This window comes from Typopeltis vanoorti, chromosome 14 (assembly GCF_054136105.1).
Source record: "Typopeltis vanoorti isolate ZY-2024b chromosome 14, IOZ_Tvanoo_1.0, whole genome shotgun sequence".
NCBI lineage: Eukaryota > Metazoa > Arthropoda > Arachnida > Uropygi > Thelyphonidae > Typopeltis > Typopeltis vanoorti.
Window position 1 is genome coordinate 119,809,863 of NC_143562.1, and position 21,737 is coordinate 119,831,599.

Sequence of the window (21,737 nt, forward strand, 5' to 3'; positions counted from 1 at the left end):
GTTTATGGGCACTCTTCTCCTCCATTTCTGACAATTAAGAAATGGGCTGCCGAGTTTAAAAGTAGCTGTACCAGCCTTGAAGATGATCCAAATGAAGGATGTCCAAAATGTGTAACACCAGAAATCATTGATCAAGTGCATGATATGGTATTGGATGACCAGCGAGTCAAAGTGCATGAAATTGCTGAGACTATAGGCATTTCAAAATAACATGTAGGATATATTTTGCATGAAGAATTGCATATGAAAAAGCTTTGCGCAAGATGGGTGCTGAGCTTGCTCACAGCAGATCAAAAATGCACTCGCATGAAAATCTCTGAACAGTGCTTGGAGCGTTTTAACAAGAATAACACTGCAACTTATATATTTAGTTTAATCCTTTATCCAAGTGTAAGCAAACAAAGTTTGTGCCTGAAGTATCTTTGGGACTGAGACTTGTGACAAAGGTGGACTGACTTCACATCACTTGCCTTAGTATCCCATAATGCAAAGCCCATCTCCTTGCAGACATGTATAATGCTATGCATTATGGGAAGGATCACTACCCAGACTGGTTTCGACCTTTACTGAGGTCTCTTCAGTGAGAGCCAGACCCAGAGGTGATATAAAGGCTGAAGCAATGCATTAGTCATATTTCCATATACAAGTTGCCACTTCAATCACAAACTATGTTTGCTTACACTTGGATAAAGGATTAAACTAAATATATAAGTTGCAATCTAATCAAGTGAAAAAACTTCCAACATCTTTCTCTAATCCACAGTAATTTAATAATAAGGTGCGACACCTTTTGGCAACTTGTATATGGAAATGACTTCTGCATTGCTTCAACCTTGGTATCACCTCTGGGTCTGGCTCCCACTGAAGAGACCTCAATAAAGGTCAAAACTGGTCTGGGTAGTGACCCTTGGTAGTGGCACATGTCCGAAAGATGTGCTTTGCATTATGGGATACTAAAGCAAGTGACGTGAAGTCAGTCCACCTATGCCATGAGTTGTCCCAATCCTGAAGATACTTCAGGCGCAAACTTTGTTTGCTTACACTTAGATAAAGGATTAAACAGTCTAACCAAGGGAAAAAACTTCCGAGATAAAATTGATTTTGTGCGTCGATTTATTACCATGGATGAGACTTGGATTCACCATTACCCACCGGAATCCAAACAGCAGTCAAAACAGTTGTTTAGTGTCAAAGAAGGCAAAGTTGGTTCCATCAGCAGGAAAGATCATGGCATCAGTATTTTGGGATGCTAAAGGTATTTTGTTTATTAATTATCTTGAAAAGTGTAAAATAATAACCAGGGAATATTATTCTGATCTTTTAACCAGACTAGACAAAAAAATTCATGAGAAAAGACCAGGTTTGCAGAAGAAAAAAAATCATCTTTCATCAGGACAATGCACCTGCCCACAAAGTTGTTTTGGTAATGGGAAAATTAAGGGATCTGCACTATGAATTGTTGGAACATCCACCCTATTCCCCAGATTTGGCTCCCTCTGACTTCTATCTCTTCACAAAACTAAAACTCTTCCTCACTGGTCAGCATTTTTCTTCAAATCAAGAGGTGATTGCAGCTGTAGAGGGGTATTTGCAGATCTTACTGAGAACCACTACAGGGATGGGATAATGATGCTGGAGCATCGCTGAAATAAATGTATTAGTCTTAAGAGAGATTATGTTGAAAAATAAAAATAATTTTGAAATTATAAATTTGTTTTTTCATTGTCAGACCGAGAACTTTTCAGACCACCCTTGTATTTTGTATTCCATAGGCAGTCCCACGTATAAATCTTGACATTTTATATATGGGACTCAGCTTCTGTGATAAAAAAAAATTCCACAGAATTTCTTGCAAGAAATTGTAAATTGTAAATTGGAAATCTGTAAATGCCACATAACAGTGGCATTTACAGACATGTTGAGTTTTGACATAGCATGAGGGATATTCATGAAGAAAGACTATGACAATAGAATTTCTATTCCAAAAATTTCCTTCAAGAAATAATTATGGACTTATTCAAATTCTGTGGCGGCTCGTGGCTTGAAAGCGTGGCTTGAAAGCTGAAATAAATGTATTAGTCTTAAGGGAGATTATGTTGAAAAATAAAAATAATTTTGAAATTATAAATTTGTTTTTTCATTGTCAGACCGAGAACTTTTCAGACCACCCTTGTATTTTGTATTCCATAGGCAGTCCCACGTATAAATCTTGACATTTTATATATGGGACTCAGCTTCTGTGATAAAAAAAAATTCCACAGAATTTCTTGCAAGAAATTGTAAATTGGAAATTGGAAATCTGTAAATGCCACATAACAGTGGCATTTACAGACATGTTGAGTTTTGACATAGCATGAGGGATATTCATGAAGAAAGACTATGACAATAGAATTTCTATTCCAAAAATTTCCTTCAAGAAATAATTATGGACTTATTCAAATTCTGTGGCGGCTCGTGGCTTGAAAGCGTGGGGGTGCTGCAACTTTCGAAATATAAATACACACTGTAAGTACAGTGTATACGTGTTTGGATAAAATATCAAAATTATGGTAAAAAAAATTTTTTTAAATAAAAAATAGTGTTTTTATCGATAAAATTATACAGTTTGGTATAATTCAAAATTAATTAAAAATAAAATATATTCTTCTTGTTTTGTTTCATGAAAAAAAATTGTTTATTATCGATAAAATTATACAGTTTAGTATAATTCACAATTACTTAAAAATAAAATCAATTATCATAATCCCAATAATGTTCTAAAATAAAAACTATAACAAAAGCTATGTCTTTAATTGTAATGTCCAAATATTTAGAGATGGAGTAAACACGATAAGCACTACTAGCGTCCTTCACCGTCCTAAGTGCTACAAGATGGATTTTTATTATTTTTTATACAAAATAAGGGAATTGTATAGGACTGTTGATGATAAAATTAAATATTACAAGCAAATATAAATAAATATATTTATATATTGAGGAAAATTGGGAGGTGCTGCAGTGCCTACGCACGAGCCGCCCCTGTTCAAATTTACAATAACATCTGATTACTTCATGTGGAAGGATAAACTATACAAACAAGTGAAAAGAACAGCAATGGGCTTGCCACTATCACCTAACCATCAAATAAACCTACTATCTAATGAAACCATCAATTTGACTGTGGTAAATTTCCACTCAATCCACCAACTTCAACTAACTGCAACCACACCAACACCATCGCTAGTATTTCCACAGACAATCACAAACATTGATACCCATGGCAGGATTCAAATCCACAGCCTATTGGCTGGAGAGCAGATACACTAACCACTCAGCCAACCAGACCAAGTACATTTATATTTCTAGAAATATGTAACTATATACCAGTACTTTAAAGTCTATTACCTGCACTGTTTACTCCATAGAACTTTATACTACTATCAATGGGCACTTCAGCACTTTTACAGAAACATTTGAGACCTAGAGTTTTTAAATTTACTCAGATAATTTAAGCTATAAAATATAAAAGCTGAACACTTACGAGGGGAAATAACACCGTTGGTATACTCTAATTCATCTACAGTTGCCATGTTATTGACTAGACTATGTTTTGATCCGTGGCTACCTCCATAATGAAGAGCATATCCTACATCATCTGTCCCAGCAGTCCTGGAATCAACAGAGCATTATGTGAATTTTGTAATCTTTATAATCTATACCATTACATTTACCATATTTTGAAATCCTTATAATTAAGACTGTTATAATTACCAACACATTCATGAATGTGTCAATCAGCCTCTAGTAGTTCCATTTAAATCAACTTTCAGTTAACCATATCCTCACTCATCTGAGCAGCAAACTGATTTTCCCAATACAGTCAGATAACTGAATGATTACTATAATGCATTTTCTTACTGCATTTCAGGACTGAAGAAGATGGTTCATTTGATGAAGCATAAAAGCAATATATTTTGTCCTGTTGGTGAAAATATATGTTCTATATGATGGAGATGTCTTGGAAAAGGAAGGTGACCAGTGGCATGACTCAGGGTTCTGTTCTTGGGCTACTATTGTAAGTTATTTGTTAATGATATTTCATGTGGATCGACTGGGGACCTTCAAATGTTTGCCGATGATGCAAAGTTAGGTAGAATTATTATTATTACATGACACCTCTAGGGAGTCCAAAGACTCATCGAGGGAGAGCACCTACTCCACAACTCTCCATCTCCACCACTCAAATCCGCCTACAATAACGAACCGCAACTACTGTCATCCTCTACCCCAGGGTTTCCCGAACTGTGTTCCGCAAGAAGTTCTCCTGGAATTTGACATTTTAGAGTCCAAGCATTTTTCATGAATAAATATTTTATAGTGGAAACATTCTGAGAAGAATAATATTTGTGAATATGTCGAAAAGCTCAGATCCAAAATGCCTAATAACATCTGTGTAGCAAATGTTAGTGAACAAGCCTTGTATTTTTAAACCTGGAAGTATTCATGAATTATCGTTAATTTTCACACATTGAAACCTTTCAACATTTGGGAAAGGGAATACAGCTGTTTATGACCTGTCATAAAAATTGCCTGCAAGCGGATTATAACAATGGGCGGCGTATCCTCTGTTCTCAGAACTGAAAGAAACAACATCTGTGTTGCAAATGTTAGTGACCAATCAGCAAGGACGTATGAAGAAAATTTTTCCACTAAAATTAAAGATCAAGGTAGTCTGTATCCGATTCTCAAATCTAGTAATACTGAATACTTTCTTCGCAAGTTCGTATTGTAGGGTGAAAGTTTCGAAACCATAGTGCCGTTATTTTTTAAAATCACGGCACTATGGTTTCGAAAGGGGTTTATGAATATGTCGTTATTTATGTTATTTTATGTATATTATTATATTTTTACGTATATTATGTATATGTAGAGGTTTCGAAAGATTTAAATTTTAACATGAATAAGAGACAAGGGACTTTCTTTAATTTTGTTTAATTTTCTACTATATTTCATATAGTAGAAAAAGGGTAAGAATCAAGAGGCCATCTCTGGAAATTGTGAAAGGAAAGTGTGAAGTGACTTTTCTTCATGGAGAGTAGTTGTACTATGGAATGCATTACCTGATAGTGATGAATGAGATTAATTTGGAGGAAAATTATTGAAAGTTAGTAATGATGTAACTTTTTCATGTAGTACTATCATAATTTTCATCTACATCCCCTGAGGGTACATATCAGGAATTTGATGATGGTGGTAAATGGGTTTAAAGATTGGTTTCTGCTTTCTTTTCACCTTTCGGCCTAACTACGATACTAGAGGATAAAGTTCTCGTGAATGGGACTACCATAAAACTTACAAATGCAAGATCAGCAGAAGAAAGACCACTGTGGTTTTTATTTTAATGGCCAACTAGAAACTTTTTTTCAGCAGTTAGCCAGTCTTCAGCGAGTCAAAGTCATGTTTTAAATGCCCGAACTAAAAAAAAAAAAAAAAATCCAAACTAATTATTAAAACTAATGTTCTGTAAGAATAACAAAATATTTACGGATATCAAATATTCAAAACTTAGCTGTTTGGTAGATGAATTTAACTGATTAGTGTAATCAATTGCATGAAAATTTATCGAAAACGGTTCATGACAAAAAACACAGTTCGTGGAAGTACAATTTATCGTATCAATCTATTTATCGAAAAGCCAATTCACATAATTTGACGAGTTCTTTTTCATAATTATTTCTTGAAAAATATTCTTTTAATATTTTCGTTAAAATTGTCTAACATTTTAAACTCCCCCCCCCCCTGTTCATATTATTTGGTTCATTTGTCACTGGCAATATTTTAACTTACATTGATAGCCATAGCCAGCCATTGTTTCCATGATCATCATCATAGTTTATTCACAATATGATACAATGTGAAAAGGGAAAAGAAATTGACATTAAAAATTAAAGATTGGAAATTATGGTCTTCCAAGTCTCTCTATCTTGAACTAATCAGATGAAGTTTTGCGGTTGTCTGTTGATAGTTTCACATATGTATTGCCAAAATTGTTTGCATGGTCTTCCTCTACTGCGATTATCATCTGGTTTGTACAGGATGAGGGATTCCAAAAAGGGTGAGGCTTCAGGATGTCCAACCATCTGCGTTGTAGTTTTTTGACTATATATTTCCATGGTACCGAATGTTAAAAGAGCTCCTGTAAAAGCAGCGTTTGAAATCAATTTGACCGGAAAATATTAATCACGAATGCTACGAAAATCCTAATGCCGTGAAATCTGCTTATCATAAAGCTTACCAAAACGTAGTCAATTTTGATTTTTTTTTTATGAACATTTACACTCGTAAAAAAGATGAAGCATTTCAACAGTTTTTTGATGTTGAATTTCTTAAAATTCGACAGTTTTTAAATGTATTCTGAAGTACCGTAAATATACGATATATATATATATATATATATATATATATATATATATATATATATATATATATCTCAGTAGTATAAATGAATAGTCTTTCTTTTCTATCTGTTTTTCCCCTCAGGAAAATGCATCCCTTATTTTGATCCACTTGTATTACACTCTTATCCCTAAGGAATGGTATTCCATGGAGAGAGAATCTGCAATCGTAATTAGGAATTTACGGCTTAAAATGAGAAGCATGCATTGAGTTATATGTTCATTATAACAAAATATGGAGTGTGATAAAAAAAAAGTCTTTAAAACACAATTCACAGTTACTTCAAGAATACAGTTGACTGATAACACTTTCAGTTATTTAAATAGTGTCGAAAAGGTTTGCGATTTGAATCAATCACTATTTGATGAAATCATCTTTTATTTCGGTTTTCGGTGAAATTTTGATTCGATGATTTGTTATTCGATGAATTTTCTGCATGCCATATTATGAAGAGAAGTTCAACACTAATAACGAAAGCAGATAACTAAAAATGCTCGAAAGACAACTAAAAAAAAAAAAAAAGCGAAATTCAGTTTGAGAAATGCACATCCCTCGATTCCTACACGAAGAGCATGTTCCCTCTTTTGCAGCATGAAATTGCGGACGAAACTGTTCATGCAGTTGGCTACATAAGTTACAAAGTCATTTCCATGAAAATCTAAATACTTTTGATATGTTAAAGTGGTTTTTTTTTCTTTTACTTCCACCATTTAACTTAGCCAGACCGATAAAGAAAAACAGTCGCAAGGTGGTATGTGCTCCGAATCCTCCACCCCCCCCCTCTCTCTCTCTCTGATTTGACGTTAAGATGGTCACGTCATACGATCCGTAAGCTGCATTGGGATTATGGAGTGAAATATCTGCTGGAAGAAGAGGTAATGTCGCACATGCTTTTTTCAGCACAGGACACTCACAAACATCCATGCTCAACCTTGACGTTTTAACTCACGGCCTATTGCTGGGAAGCACGTAGGCTATCCACTCGGTCGAGCAGGCTGGGGCTTTCCTATTAGAGCACTTTCTCCTAACTCAGAATTACACAAGAGTTCTTGAATATGTTTCGTTAAACTCCCTAATATTCGTTATTTGGTTGCTTGTCTTCCTCTTCCAATAAAAAGTTTTGAATGGAACCAGAGTTGGATGGTGATGAAAATTGTCTTAATGTTTTTTTTTTTTTTTTTTTTCAGCGTTTGATTTTGTTTGTTTCATCTTTAATAGCAGATGAAACCTTTAATTAGGAGGCGCCTACGTAAACGCAGAACAAACTAGATTTTTTCAGTTTATACAGGAGGGGGGTATCCCTGCTACAAAACCTCGCAGCACAAAAACAGAGTACATCACTGTCTAAACTTTTGCACCAAATTATTCCCAGGAAGAAAAGAAAAGCCACACATCAGTTAAAGGTTTTTATAAGATTGATGCAGGGGAAATATTTCAGCTGTGTGATAGTGATGGAAGAACAAGAAGTCAACCCTGGAAAGTAAGGAAAACAGTGGTTAATAAGGGTGTGAGAACTAGATTTTTTTTTGCTTGGGGAGTGGTGAATGAATGGAATGCATTGCCTGACTCAGTTGTGAGTGCTTCGTCTGTAAATGAATTCAAGAAGAGGTATGATCGATATTGTTTTGATAGTTTGGATCTCCTGCGATGAGTCTTCTGACTCCATGGAGATACCCGTATAATAATAATATTCTTTTCAGTCTGAGATAAGTCTCTCGTTCCTAACCACATGAACAATATTTCGTGTTCCCTTCAGATTGGCATGTGCAACAACAGTTCGAACATTTCACTGTATAAACTAAGACGTTTTTATTCTTATCCATGGACAATCGTAGTCAAGCAAACGCACATATAGACTAGAAGATTAGTCTCTCCGTGAATCTCTTGACTCCACAGATCGAAAGTCTGAAGATTTCATTCCATCACTGCTTCCATTCATTCATTATCTGCATGGCATTATCCGCCACTCTGTGCAAACCATTAATACTCGTTCCTTTGCATATGCAGCATTAAAGAACAGCCATATGTCTCATCCTGTTATTCTACTTTTTTTTTTGAAATATCTTATCACTCATCCAGTAATATATCCCATAATTCATGTCTCAATGATATCACTCTTATATTCCATACTCCATTCCGATTACATGCTCTCAATCTCACACTCGAAGGCGAGTCATCTTTCTTACCAGCTTCAAACCTTTCCCAAAGATTTTGCCACATCGAAATCCAAGCGACCAGATCCGTCAGCAGAACCAGCACATCCTTATGCCTGTTAGTCAATAAAATACAATATTATTATGGCTAATATAGCCTACTTTCGTTTAGGAGTGTTTTTTTTTAATTATTTTTTTAACAATGTCATTGGCTCTTTACTCCTCATGGGCTCACTTGGGTGAGTACGGGCATGGCAAATCCGAGGTACCTGATTCTGGACCATGCCTTACTTCATGTAATATGCATGTTATATTATCTGTCGACTGGTCCTCTACCCTTCTTTCTTTTCTTCTTGCTCCTTATCCCCAATGCTATTAGAGTATTCGAGGGCTAGGGGTGAATCTTTCCTATCTTGCTATGTCATTTCGCCTATTGCAGCCACCGAAGGGGGGCAAGCTAGACCCAATAGGTGCCGGTCCCAAGCCCGGATAAATGGCGAGGGTTGACGTCAGGAAGGGCATCCGGTCATAAAACTTCACTGCCAACTCTAGATATGATTAAATGAGTCGAAAAGAAAGTGATACAAGGGCTAAGGCGTATCCCTTAAGCGACGCGCAGCCACATTGCCCTACAGCTGCGAGAAGTGGACAAGGGCTACTGCATCAAGGGCGGTTGCAGTTAAAGAAGCGAGCACAGTAGGTGGAGAGAATGTTGCGAGTGGGAACGTTGAATGTTGGAAGCATGACTGGAAGGGGAAGAGAGGTGGCAGACATGATGAGGAAGAGGAAGTTGGACATTTTATGCGTGCAGGAGACAAGGTGGAAGGGAGAAAAGGCGAAGGAACTAGGAGACGGGTATAAATTGTTCTACTCTGGAGCGAATAAAGAGGGAAGAAATGCTGTCGGAATTGTGGTGTGTGGCAGAATGAAGGGCGAATACTGGAAGTGGGTAGGAGGAACGACAGGATCATGCGAATGAAACTGGGTCTTGGAGAAGAGCAACTGGTCGTCTTATGTATATACGCCCCACAAATTGGCTGTACAGCAGAAGAGAAAGATGAATTCTGGAACGCGCTAGATGAAGAAATGAGGGAACTGGAAGAAAACAAGATGGTGATTGTCGGAGGAGACTTGAACGGACACATAGAGACAAAAAAGGGACTGTGAAAAGGTGCACGGTGGCCATGGAGTGGAAATGATGAACTAGGAAGGAGAGAGAGGAATTTGGACTTTGCAGTAGCGTTTGATCTGGCAATTGTGAACTACTACTCCTTTACAGAAGTAGTTCACAATTGCCAGAGGGAAGAGCATTTGATAACATATAAAAGTGGCTACAATAGTTCACAGATTGACTACATTTTGACTAGAAGAAAACATCTTAAGGCAGTAACAAATTGTAAAGTAATCTCAACAGATCAAGTGGTGCAGCGCAACACCAGCTGCTGTGTGCAGACTTTGAAATAAAGTCGAAGATAAGAGCCTTTGGAAGCCTTGGGAGGAAGAAAATTAAGTGGTTTGGCTTAAAAGAAGAGAGTGTGAGGAACCGTTTTAGGGAGAAGGTGTTAGAGAAGATTTCGGATGAACTAGAAAGTGTACAAGACTGGTGGAGACATAATTCAAAAGTAACTCTAAGCTGTGCAATTGAGGTGCTTGGTGAAACATCCGGAAAGATTACAGAGCAGAAGGAGGGTTGGTGGTGGAATAACGATGTACAAGAAGCAGTGACGGCTAAGAGGAAGACAAAGCAGAAGTGGGACGAGTCAAGAGTGGAAGAGGACAGAGAGAAAAAGGGAGAAGCCAAGAGAGTTGTTGCACAGGCGAAGGCCATGGCATATCAAGACCTTTATGATCAATTAGAAACAAAGGAAGGACAGAGAAAGATTTATCGATTGGCAAAATGTAGAAATAAGGCTTCAAAGGACATCGTACATGTGAGGAAGATCAAAGACTCTGAAGGAAGAAATTATGGAGGGATGTGGATATAAGAAACAGATGGAGAATATACTTTGAGGGACTTTTGAATGAGGAGAATGAGAGAACTCACAGAGAAGATGGGCAGCCTTCTGAGGGGATGGTGCAGAACATCAGTAGAGTGGAAGTGAAGGAGACCATGAAGAGGATGAAGAATGGACAATCGATGGGCTCAAACACGATTCCAGTGGAGGCATGGAAGGCTCTGGGGGAAGAAGAAATTGACCTGCTGTGTGACCTGTTCATGAAAGTTTGCCAACAGGAAAATATACCCGAGGAATGAAGGAAAAGTACTCTTGTCCCCATCTACAAGGGTAAAGGCAAGACTGTAAGAATTACAGAGGAATAAAGTTGATGTCCCACACAATGAAAATCCTAGAAAGGGTTCTTGATGGAAGACTGGAGAAGGAGGTGGAGATTGCAAAGGAGCAATTCGGTTTCATGCCTGGTCGATCAGCCACAGATGCTGTCTTTGGGGTACGACAGATGATGGAAAACTTTCGAGAGAAGCAACGGGAGCTACATCTGGTATTTATTGATCTGGAGAAAGAGTATGATAGAGTGCCAAGGCAAGAAGTCTGGAGGTGTCTGAGGGAGAAGAAGGTACCGGAAAAATGTCAGGTTGGTGCAGGAGATGTACAGAAATGTGAAGACAAGTGTTCGAACCTGCCTGGGAGTGACAGTTTTCCAGTGACAGTTGGCTTGCATCAAGGGTCTGCATTAAGTCCATTCCTGTTTAATATTGTGACGGAGGAAGTGAGAGAAGACGCACCTTGGACTATGTTGTATGCAGATGAAATCGTGCTGTGTGCAGAATCAAGAGAAGAAGTGGCAGCCAAACTGGAAAGTTGGAGGAAAGTACTTGAAGAGAGAGGTATAAGACTGAGCAGTAGTAAGACGGAATATATGTGTTGCAAATTGGATGGCAGCCAGGAGACAGATCTGGAACTGGAAGGAAATGTCATCATCAGGAAGGACTTTAGATACTTAGGTTCAACGATGTAAGAGGATGGTGAGGCTGAGAAGGAAGTGGGATGCAGGATACAAGCAGGATGGAGGAACTGGAGAGAAATGGCTGGAGTGCTATGTGATAAGACGGTGCCGATCAATCTAAACGGCAAAATCTACAGGACAGTAGTGAGACCAGCCATGACATATGCTTTGGAAACTATGGCCCTGAGGAAAAATAACATCAGCAGGATGGAGGTAGTGGAGATAAGAATGCTTAGGTGGATGTGCGGTGTGACCAGTGACCACAAACAGCAACCCTACTTAAGTGGGAAAAGCTGCAGAAGAGGAAGAAGATTGGCTCTTTATTCAAATCTTAGGACATTACTGGCGTGTTATAAAACTAATATATGAAGAATAATGGGAGGAAAATTCGGACATACCTTTTTAGGATGCTGTTTGCTGTCTCCTTGTCCCGGCAATATGCATTCATCTGCTGTTAAAGGAAGGGAGTTTGGGGAAAAGTAATGTGGGGGAATTATTTGAAAAAAAAAAACGGATTTTTTTATATGTATGATGAGCGTTTGGAAGGGGAAGGTGAGAGAAGGATCTGAAGATAGAAATTATTTTTTGGGGAAGAGGAGGGATTGATGGGAAAAAGTCAGGGGTCGAGTAATGAGGCGTGAGCCGCTTCGAAAGTGCGTCATCTTCGTAACTCATGGGGAAAGTGGAGGCTATGTCATGTCGACTAGGTGTTTCTGTGTTTCATGTGCCTGTGTTGTCTCCTATTGGTCGGAGTCGTGACCTAATTTTTATGTTTTGGAGCTTCCAACTCTCGGAGATTATGTAGGGTCAGGTGGACGTTCATGAGTTTTCGTCACATTTTATGGCTATCATTTCTGATATTCTAAACATTGTTTCAGTCTTGTATATCTAATATTATGACCTTGTCGATTTGCGGGATATGTTTCTGTTCAAGGTCATGGGCTGTTATTTCAGTTTTTCCTGTACTTTTGTATTCTGTTTTTCTTTTTGTTGTTGCGTTTTTTTTTTTTTTTTTAATTGTTTAAATGTTCTGGAATAGGGATGCTACAGTCACGGAAGTGTTCTTGTAGTCTTGTCCATAAAGACCTGATAGTAGAACTTGTGTAGGTAACATCACAGTCTTGTTGGCAAGGAAATTTGTAAACTACGTTGTGGTGTTTTAATATTTCTTTGTGTGTGCGACATATTTTATAGGTTTTAGAAGTGTTGCCAATTTTTGTTTCTTGGTGAACACCAGCTTATAGTCAATGTGTTTGAAAATGTATTTGTAGGCTTTGTATGTGTTCTGGATGTATGGCAGTTTGATAATTTTTTTGTGTTGGGAAGTTTGTTTTGGTTGTTGGGTTGTTTTGCCTGGTTTTTGCTGTTTTGTTGGCATAATTTATTAGTTGTGTTGGGTAATTCTGATTTTGAAAAATTTTTCGTTAACTTTATTTCTGTGTTGAGATAATTACGGTTAGTTGAAAACTTGTAAGCATTTATGAACTGTGTTAGGATGATTGATTTTTTTAATCGAATAAGCATGGTGTGAGTTAAAATGCAGGTAGTTTCCGATATGTGTGGGTTTGTAGAATATTTTCATGGCTATTTTGTTGTTTGTTCTGACTAATGTCAGGTTTAGGAAATTGATGGATTTGTCCTGTTCAGTTTCTATGGTGAATTTTAGTCTGTTGTTGAAATCGTTAAGTCAGCTAAATGTCCTCTGATGTTTTGTCCCATAGCGAGTCCGAAAATTTTGGCAACGGATTTCGATAAGGGTGAGGTGGTGGTTTTTTTTGTAAGAGACTATTGGCCGTAACGGGTCCTCAACCCGTTACGGCCCAAAGACGTAACCGTCTTTGTGGGTTTTGATTTGGCTGGACATACAAGGGGTACGTGTGGTGCGGGGTGTTGTGTTTTTCACTGTAATTTTGTCTATCTTGTTCTGATTTTTTAGTGTGTGGGGTGTTGTTGATTTGTTTTATGAGGTCGGGGGTGGGGTAATTTTGTATTTTTTGGTACGTGTTTTGGTCGTTTAAAATAGCTGTTATTTTGTTGTAGTAATCTGTTTGGTTTATGATTACTACTGTATATACTTTTGTCTGCTTTTGTGCTCATTATATTTGGGTTCTTTTTTAATGATATCAGGACTTTGTGTAGGTTAGAAGTAATGTTGGGTTTTACTATTATTTTGCTGTTTATGATGTTTATTTTCTGGAATATTATTTCTTTGTTTGGGTCAGTTTCTAGTTTTGCTTGCATTTCGATAATAATGTCTTTGTTTGGTACTTATTTTGAGGCTACTGCAAAGTTTAACCTCTTGTTCAGGATGGTTATTTCGTCAGATGTGAGGTTATGAATTGACAGATTTATAATGGGACTGTTTTGTGTGGGTTGAGAGGTAGTAATATCCGAAGGGTTGGAAGCCGCACATTTGTTGTTGGGGGACTGTGAGGGCATTCTATATTTCTGCATGTCGAGCTTCTATTAACTGTGTGCAGTCGTTGATGTGTGACTGGGTACTTTCTGAAAATAGTGCCCATTGTTTGGGGTCAGTAAAGTTTTCAGTCTGTTTTTTGTTTGGTGAATGTATAAATATGCTTGTTTTTTTTCTTTTTAAATCTCTCATTTATGGATTACTGTTTTGAGTGCTCTGGATGCCCAGTAGCAATTTTTTTTTTTCCGGAAATTGTGCTGTTGCCGCTACTACCCCGAATTTTGGTGTGATGCTATGATTGAGGCAATTTTTAAGGAATTTTATGTGTATTGTTTGCGCGATATATGTTAGGATGGTTTTTTGGTATGTTACTTTCGCGAAATTTATGATTGAAAAAAACAAAGAAAAGGTGAGGGGGGCGCTCCTATACGAAAGTAGGCTATATTAGCCATAATAATAATAGTAAAATTAAGGGGATATTAAATCCCACATAGTTTTAAAACCGAATAAGAAACTCAAAGATAGGAATCAGAGAGTTTCTTGCCGAATATAGTAAACTATAAAATATCGGCGAACACTAGCGTTAGCCAATGCAAGTGATCCTAGTACGTAGTACAATCTCGGGCAACTCGTTGCAAAGGTGGGTTTCTTATTCGGTTTTAAAACTATGTGGGATTTAATATCCCCTTAATTTTACTAATGTTTTCATTGCCGAAATGAAGCTTATTAGCTCTTTATACTTAAATAATAATAATAGTTTATTTTTGAGGAGTAACATGGAAAATTTCCCAGAAATAATGCCTACAATAAAATACACTTTCAGAACCGTTATGATCAATGCAGAAATCCTCTGGTTTGTCTCCACCACTGTTGCACTTTGTTTACCGAACATCTTGATATCCCCCCCCCCTCAACAGATATCAATTTCAAATTTAATCACTTACTTCAGTACCATTCTTAACTGTCCTTCCCGCTTGCATGATCTGCTAAAACCAGATTTTCTCTTGCTGCCATTTATTACAATATCGTTGAGAAACGGATGAACATAATGGCCCAAGTAAAAGGCAAATGAAACTATCTCGTAATATTTGGCACTGTTTGTCAATTTTTCAGTCATGTCAGATCACTAAAAAAGACTGCCTGTTACAATTTCCACGTTGGCATTCATAAGCAATCTCATCTTCACTTCACAATTTGGTATGTGAGCTCAATTTTATCAAAATATTAACTTTCACAAAAAAATGGCCTGAAGTTTATTTATTTTAGTACTACCCTTATACAAGGGCACTCTTATCCCCTTTCTACTCTTAGTCACAAGTGAGTGAACCAGGTCAATAGCACAGTCACATACACTTACTTAAAATAGTGAAACCTTGATGATATAACTAAAATACGCAGGACTGTATTCTTAACGCATCTGTTTCATTCCTTACTGCCAATTCCTCAAACCCTTCTATTCCCTCGAGGATTAAACCTTTCTCCATTAAGACCCTGATAAATTGATCAGCTAATATAGGTCATCTACATCATCCATTCGAACGCCTTCTCCACACGGCAAGGTTATTCATCCACAATCATCTCTCTCTCTCTCTCTCTCTCTCTCTCAAGAAAAATTATTATTCGTTGTATCACAGCGCTAAACTCCTCACACATTCTCATTTTTTTTCTTCCTGTGCAATTCTGGTTGATTTCATCATCCTTAACCTCATTCTAGAAATGGTCATTACCAAACTCCTATGCACTACTAATTTCTTTTCTTTCAAGTTTTTTAACGTAATTAACGTTATACGTGAAACACTAGTCTTCTCCCCAAGTATGGAATAACTTGAAGTTATTCTAAGTTATTCTCCAGCCAAATTGCCCGTTTTTCCGGGAAGGAAAACCCTACCGCCTTCATATGAAAACGGTTAAGTCATAACGCAGTATTACTTCCATTCAACCGTTATGTCAGAAATTGCTGCCACCGGGAATGAGGAAAATGTCACTAAACAAATGAAAGGAAATCATTAATCTATTTTGCAATATAACCTTCAAAGTTGTTGATATATTCGTTCCACTTGTGTCAAAATCTTTACAAAAATTTAACGAGAAATGATCGGAATTTCTGTATTTTAAAAACCGCAGTAAATGCACTCTCTGGCTGGATGGAACGTAAGATACACACAAGAAGATGTCCGCGGTTCCATCGACAAATGCTAATGAATACAGAAAGGGTGTGTGTGTGTGTGTATGTGTGTGTGTGTTTTGTTTTTTTTAAGGAAAAAAAAAAACAATTCGCCAGTGCTTTTTGACAAAATTATGATTTTGTCTTATAAACAGTTTCCGTTGTGGCTACAAATCAATCCGTATCTAGAGTAAAAGCCAATTGGATCCACAGTCAAACGCGCTATGGGAAATCGTATTTTAAACGAAATTACAACCACTCGACAGATTTCTTTGAATAATTTAATTCTTTCAAAACAATGAATACACCGATAATCGGAAAATATTCCGGACCATTTTAATTGAGCTAAACCTGTTTTTCTCTCCTCATAGTATGCTGTAATGCGATACGTTTTCGTTGTTTTAGTTCTAGATTCAAGACAAAAATTAGATTAATTCCTTAATGCAGTTAATTATAAGGCTTAAAGGGATCCACGTTTCAAGTGTTGTAAGGATGAATGGTTTCACTATGCAGACGTGTGTGTGTGTATATATATATATATTTAAAAATATGTATATGCCACTGCAAATTGAGTAAATCAAAAATGTAAACCATTCCACATATATTTCAATACAGATCCTAGATACCGCAGTTCACTCAATTCCATCCAGCTAGTAGAGAATTACATCACTTCGAATCGCGTTGTCAAACCTTGCGGATAAAAATGATGCAGTACAATCAAAACTAAATGACATTGACTTCGTCATATGTACATCCTGAATCCCAAATTGTATTAAAATTCACCCGACCAGAGCGGAGATACACATGCCGAGGCCCCTGAATTAGAAACTTATTTTACGTATAGGCATGCGACTGCCAATACCGATCCTCTTCAATTCCCTGCGCATAGTTCGGTGAGACATGGGTGGGGAACAGCCTCCATTAAATGCTTCGGTCAATTGCTGCACATAACAAGTTCTGTTTGTCCGCACAAGCCTTCTCAGACGATGGCGATCTCGTTTCTGATAGACTGTCTTAGAATCACAGTTACGCCCCCTAGACAAGCAAAGTGTTTTTTTTTTTTTTTTTTCACTCATTAAATACCCAGGATATCTCACATTTTGAGAAACCGGTCAGCTCTGCTGGTTTCAAGATCGTGGTTCCAGCCAGACGGGCACCCATGATAAGTCCTTTATCGAATTCCGAAAAATCCTTTGTTTTTCCTATTGTGAAAACTATACGATTACTGACCAGAGCATTCTTAAATAGTCGCCTAAAACACGTGGTGACCAAGTATTTTGCATATACGCTGCGTAAGAGACGTAATCTGCATAAAGGTTTCTAATTCAGTGGCTGGCATGTGTAACAACCAGCCAAATATATGAGTTGGTGGCTTTAAACGCTGATTAGCAGCACTTATACTTCTTTCGAAGACTGGTTATCTCACCTGGCAGTTAGGCCCCGCACAATGTTTCCTGAGATGTCATAAGCAATCCTATAATTATTAAACAGAAAGCTGCATGCCATGAATTTTCACGGAAGAGATACACCTCATTAGCTTTTGTTAACAGCGACGTATGTACACTGAACCAGGGTTAACTCATAGTGTAATGGAGTTGGTTCTACATATTGCCAAAGCAACAACGACACTGGTGTATTTATGCCTGCTAACTGAGCGTGTTCTTCTGGCCATTTTGCGTTTTTTTTTTTTTTTTTTTCCCGGATAAAAATTCAATGTGTGTGGGGGGGGAGAAAATTTTCGTCAATCAGCCTGAGACGCCGATAAACACCTTCAGTTGAAAACCCAGCATAAGTACCTCCCTTCTGCCCGACTTAATGACAAATGTCACGATGTTCTCGCGGCTATGCTACGGAGGAACTGTCGAGTATAAGGAAATTGTTTAATGGAGAAACAATTATGCTGCAGGCTTTTCCGGCGTCTCGTGAACATATTTTAGTGTTCAAGATGCCTGTAGAACACTTGAGTGCGTTTCTTTTTTTTTTTTTTTAAGATGAAGTCTGGAGGCAGCATGTAATCGGCGGCGGAATTGCTTCTCGCGGTACAGAGTGGGTCCATTGGCTGGATGGAATCATGACTGCTAAATCTACATGATATTCTGGAAAACTGTGTGTCCTACACTGCGGCTATTTTATAGTTAGACGATAACGCTTCACTTCGTAAAGCAAATGATGTAAACACGTGGTTCGAAGAGATGACAACGGAACCTTGCAGTAGCCAGCACAGAGCCCGAATAGAAAGAAGTGATACGCAGGTTTACAGCACCGCCTGAACGCTCCCTTTAGAACAGAAATGAAGCATAACTGCTATGCTTTCTACCAGAAATTAGTAGAAAGTCATAACAGCAAAACTGTTATTACGGCCAAAGGCGAATAACACTATTATTTCAGTCAATTAGAAAATGTTGGTCTGTATTTGCACGTTTCCAGTGACTTCTGTTAAGGCAAGATTATATGCGAGTCAAGTTTTCTGCAATGAATGTCAACAAATAAAAATATTCACAAAATGGTGGTGTTTTGAGTTTCGCTGCTAATGAACTGGACCCGGACTTTAAAGATATTCCAAGAATATCACGAAGATTCCAATCGCCTCATTAAAATAATTTTCTGTGTAACTTTAGTGATTATTCGTAAGAACAAAGTGAATTACAGAATATCTGCACAACTAATAACGAAATAAACACCCGTTCATATTGAATATCTGGTTCCTTGCAAGGAATATTAAAAAAATTCCATGCGGCATCAATTTTTTCCTTTTAAACAAAAATTCTGTCCAATAATTTATCCACATGAACTTTTCTTTGTACAGTACAGTAACGTGTTTGTGTTTTTAGCAAGAGTGTGTGATAATCACTCACAAATGAACTCATTTTACAAACCGTACATTTTCTGTCTGCCTACTCGTTTCGTTTATTGCAGAGGTGTCAAACTGGCGTGTCGCGTGCGGCCCCAAAGCAATTTCTTGCGGCCCCCGACGCCTCAAGGAAATATTTTTTAAAAATGGATGGTTGCTTTTTATAATAAAACAGAGATAGCGTATTTACTCGAATATAACTCGCCCTCGCATATGACTCACACCCCTGTACCCTGATTTTACTTTATGAAAAAAAGAAATTAAATGTTTTACATATACATCGCACACGAAAATAAACTTTAATCACTTTCACATCAGGACGATAACTCGCTCCCCGCGGTAAACAACACACCTTCCCCAACTTCCACTATACTGCAGATGCAAGAAAAACAAGTAGTTTTATTGTGCCACTAAATAAAGTACAGAGAGTTCAGTACACTTTGAGGGTACTGCGAGAAGAAAAATTAAAAAGTATGAAGAATTCACTTCAAAGTCAACAAGTATTTTCAAAAATTATGAAAGATAATGAATCAACAGTGAGAGCCAGTTATGAAATCAGCTATTTATTGGCGAAACATTCCAAACCTTTTAGTGACTTCCTTGGTTGAGTGTATGATAAAAGCAGCCGAAAACAAACGTATGTCCCAAAAATGTGCAAGTATCTCGCTATATTTCTTTGTCCAGAAATACTGTGATCAAAAGAATAACCGAAATGGCAGATAATCTGCATGACCAGTTGCAAGAAATATCCGCAAACGTACAATGCTTTTCAATTGCACTTGACGAAAGTTTCGATATTCACGACGTGGCTCAAGTTGCTCTGTTTCTTAGGGCTTGCGACGACAATATGAATATTACTGAACAGTTCTTAGAAATGATTCCCATCCATGGAACCACTACAGGGGAAGACATTTTTGACACCGTGTGGGGCATTTTGAAAAAATACCAACTTCCTCTGAACAGGCTCGTAGCAGTGACAGGCAAAAATAAAGGTTTTGTGTTAAGATTTGCAACAAAGTTAAAGGAAATGTATCCAGACATTCCAAAACTGCAATCTTTCCACTGCGCTATTCATCAGCGGGTCCTGTGCTCCAAAGTATTGGAAATGAGCAGCGTACTCAAGCCTGTGACAAATACTGTGAACTTCATTCGATCCAGAGGCCTCAATCACCGCGCCAGTTTGCACAATTTCTAAAAGACTTGGAGAGTGAATTTGAAGGACTATCTTATTACACAGAGATTCGTTGGTTATCTTGTCATAAGGTTCTAAAAAGCTTTATTTTAACTTTTAGAGGAGATCAAATTGTTCCTAGAAATTAAAAATCATGATGTTGTATTTCTTAAAGATCAGAAATGGGTACAAGATCTGGCATTCTTAGTTGATATTACAGGACATTTGAATGATTTAAATGTCAAACTTCAGGGGAAAGATCAGTTAATAGCACACATGTATGATGCACTGGCAAGTTTTAGATGTAAGTTAGTTTTGTTTCAAAATCTTTTAAAAGAGAATATTCTGAATTACTTTCCTATGTGTGAACAGTTGAATAATAAGAATCAAAGTTTTAACTTTTCTCAATATTGTCCTAAATTAGAAAAGATAAAAGGAAGAATTTGATAGGCGATTTAAAGATTTTAAGGAGCAAGAAGTTTTTTCGCTTTTTACAGATTCTTTTTCCTTTAATTTCGAAAAAGCTTCTATTTGTATTCAAATGGAACTTATTGGTTTCCAAAATAATGCCATTCTAAATGCGAAATACCAAGAAGTTGGTGTTCCAAAAATATACAGTTATTTAGGTTCAAAAATATCCGGAAATAAAAAAGTTTGCAGCAAATATTCCATGTTATTTTGGAAGCACCTATTCATGTGAACAATTATTCTCATGTATGAAAGGTAACAAAACAGCCCACAGATCAAGATTAACCGACGTCAACCTTTCTGCCATAATGAAGGTCGTATGCTCATAATCTTTGAGTCCAAAGTTTGGCAGGCTGGTTAATAATAAACATTGTCAGTGTCGGGAAAAAAATAAAATATTGAAATTAAATTACTATAAATTATATTATGCAAGCATATATATTTTAACCCGAAAATATTATCATTTTTCCCCAAAATATTTTCAGTAATATTTAAAAAATTCCCCAAAATATAGACCCCCCCTTAAAAATATATATATAGAAGTATTTTATTTCAACACAAACAAAAAATTTCAAACTGACAGGAGGCTCTGTAAATTTTAGTGATGTTATTAATGAGAGTTTATACTTTTTTTAGAATGTATAAATATATAAAATATTTGATTTATTCAAATAAAATTTAATTTCGGTTTAATTTGGATTTAATGCTATCTATTGTAAATATTAATATAATAAAAATATTCTTTATATTATTATTTTATACTATTATTTTAGATGTCGTGTAATGACTTAGAATAAATAAAATTTTTGTTATTAATTTTCCAATTTATTTATAATTCTTTTCTATTTATTAACAATTCATTTCTTCACTTCCCTTTGATTCTAATTAATGCAGGTGTTTTTATTTAGTCGAAAATTTTTTGCGGCCCACTTGAGATACAGTTTTATGGCAAATGGCCCGCGGTCCAATTGAGTTCGACACTCCTGGTTTATTGTATTCCTCTAAAGTCTAAGAGACGAAACGAACTGCAATTATAGTCATTAATTATTTACAAAAAAATATTGCTTGTAATTTCTTTGTAATAGTACCTGTGCGTTTCATATACATACATACAT

At 36.8% G+C, this 21,737-nt stretch overlaps 1 protein-coding gene across 1 annotated transcript in view; it reads right to left on the reverse strand.

The window, feature by feature from the left end:
- LOC150099861 (pantothenate kinase 3-like) overlaps positions 1-21,737 on the reverse strand; it is a 192,492-nt gene that overhangs the window by 138,495 nt on the left and 32,260 nt on the right. Inside the window, exon 2 of the mRNA XM_090403411.1 lies at positions 3,521-3,648. Within this exon, the coding sequence (XP_090259537.1) occupies positions 3,521-3,648 (128 nt within the window). The remainder of the gene's footprint in view (positions 1-3,520; positions 3,649-21,737) is intronic.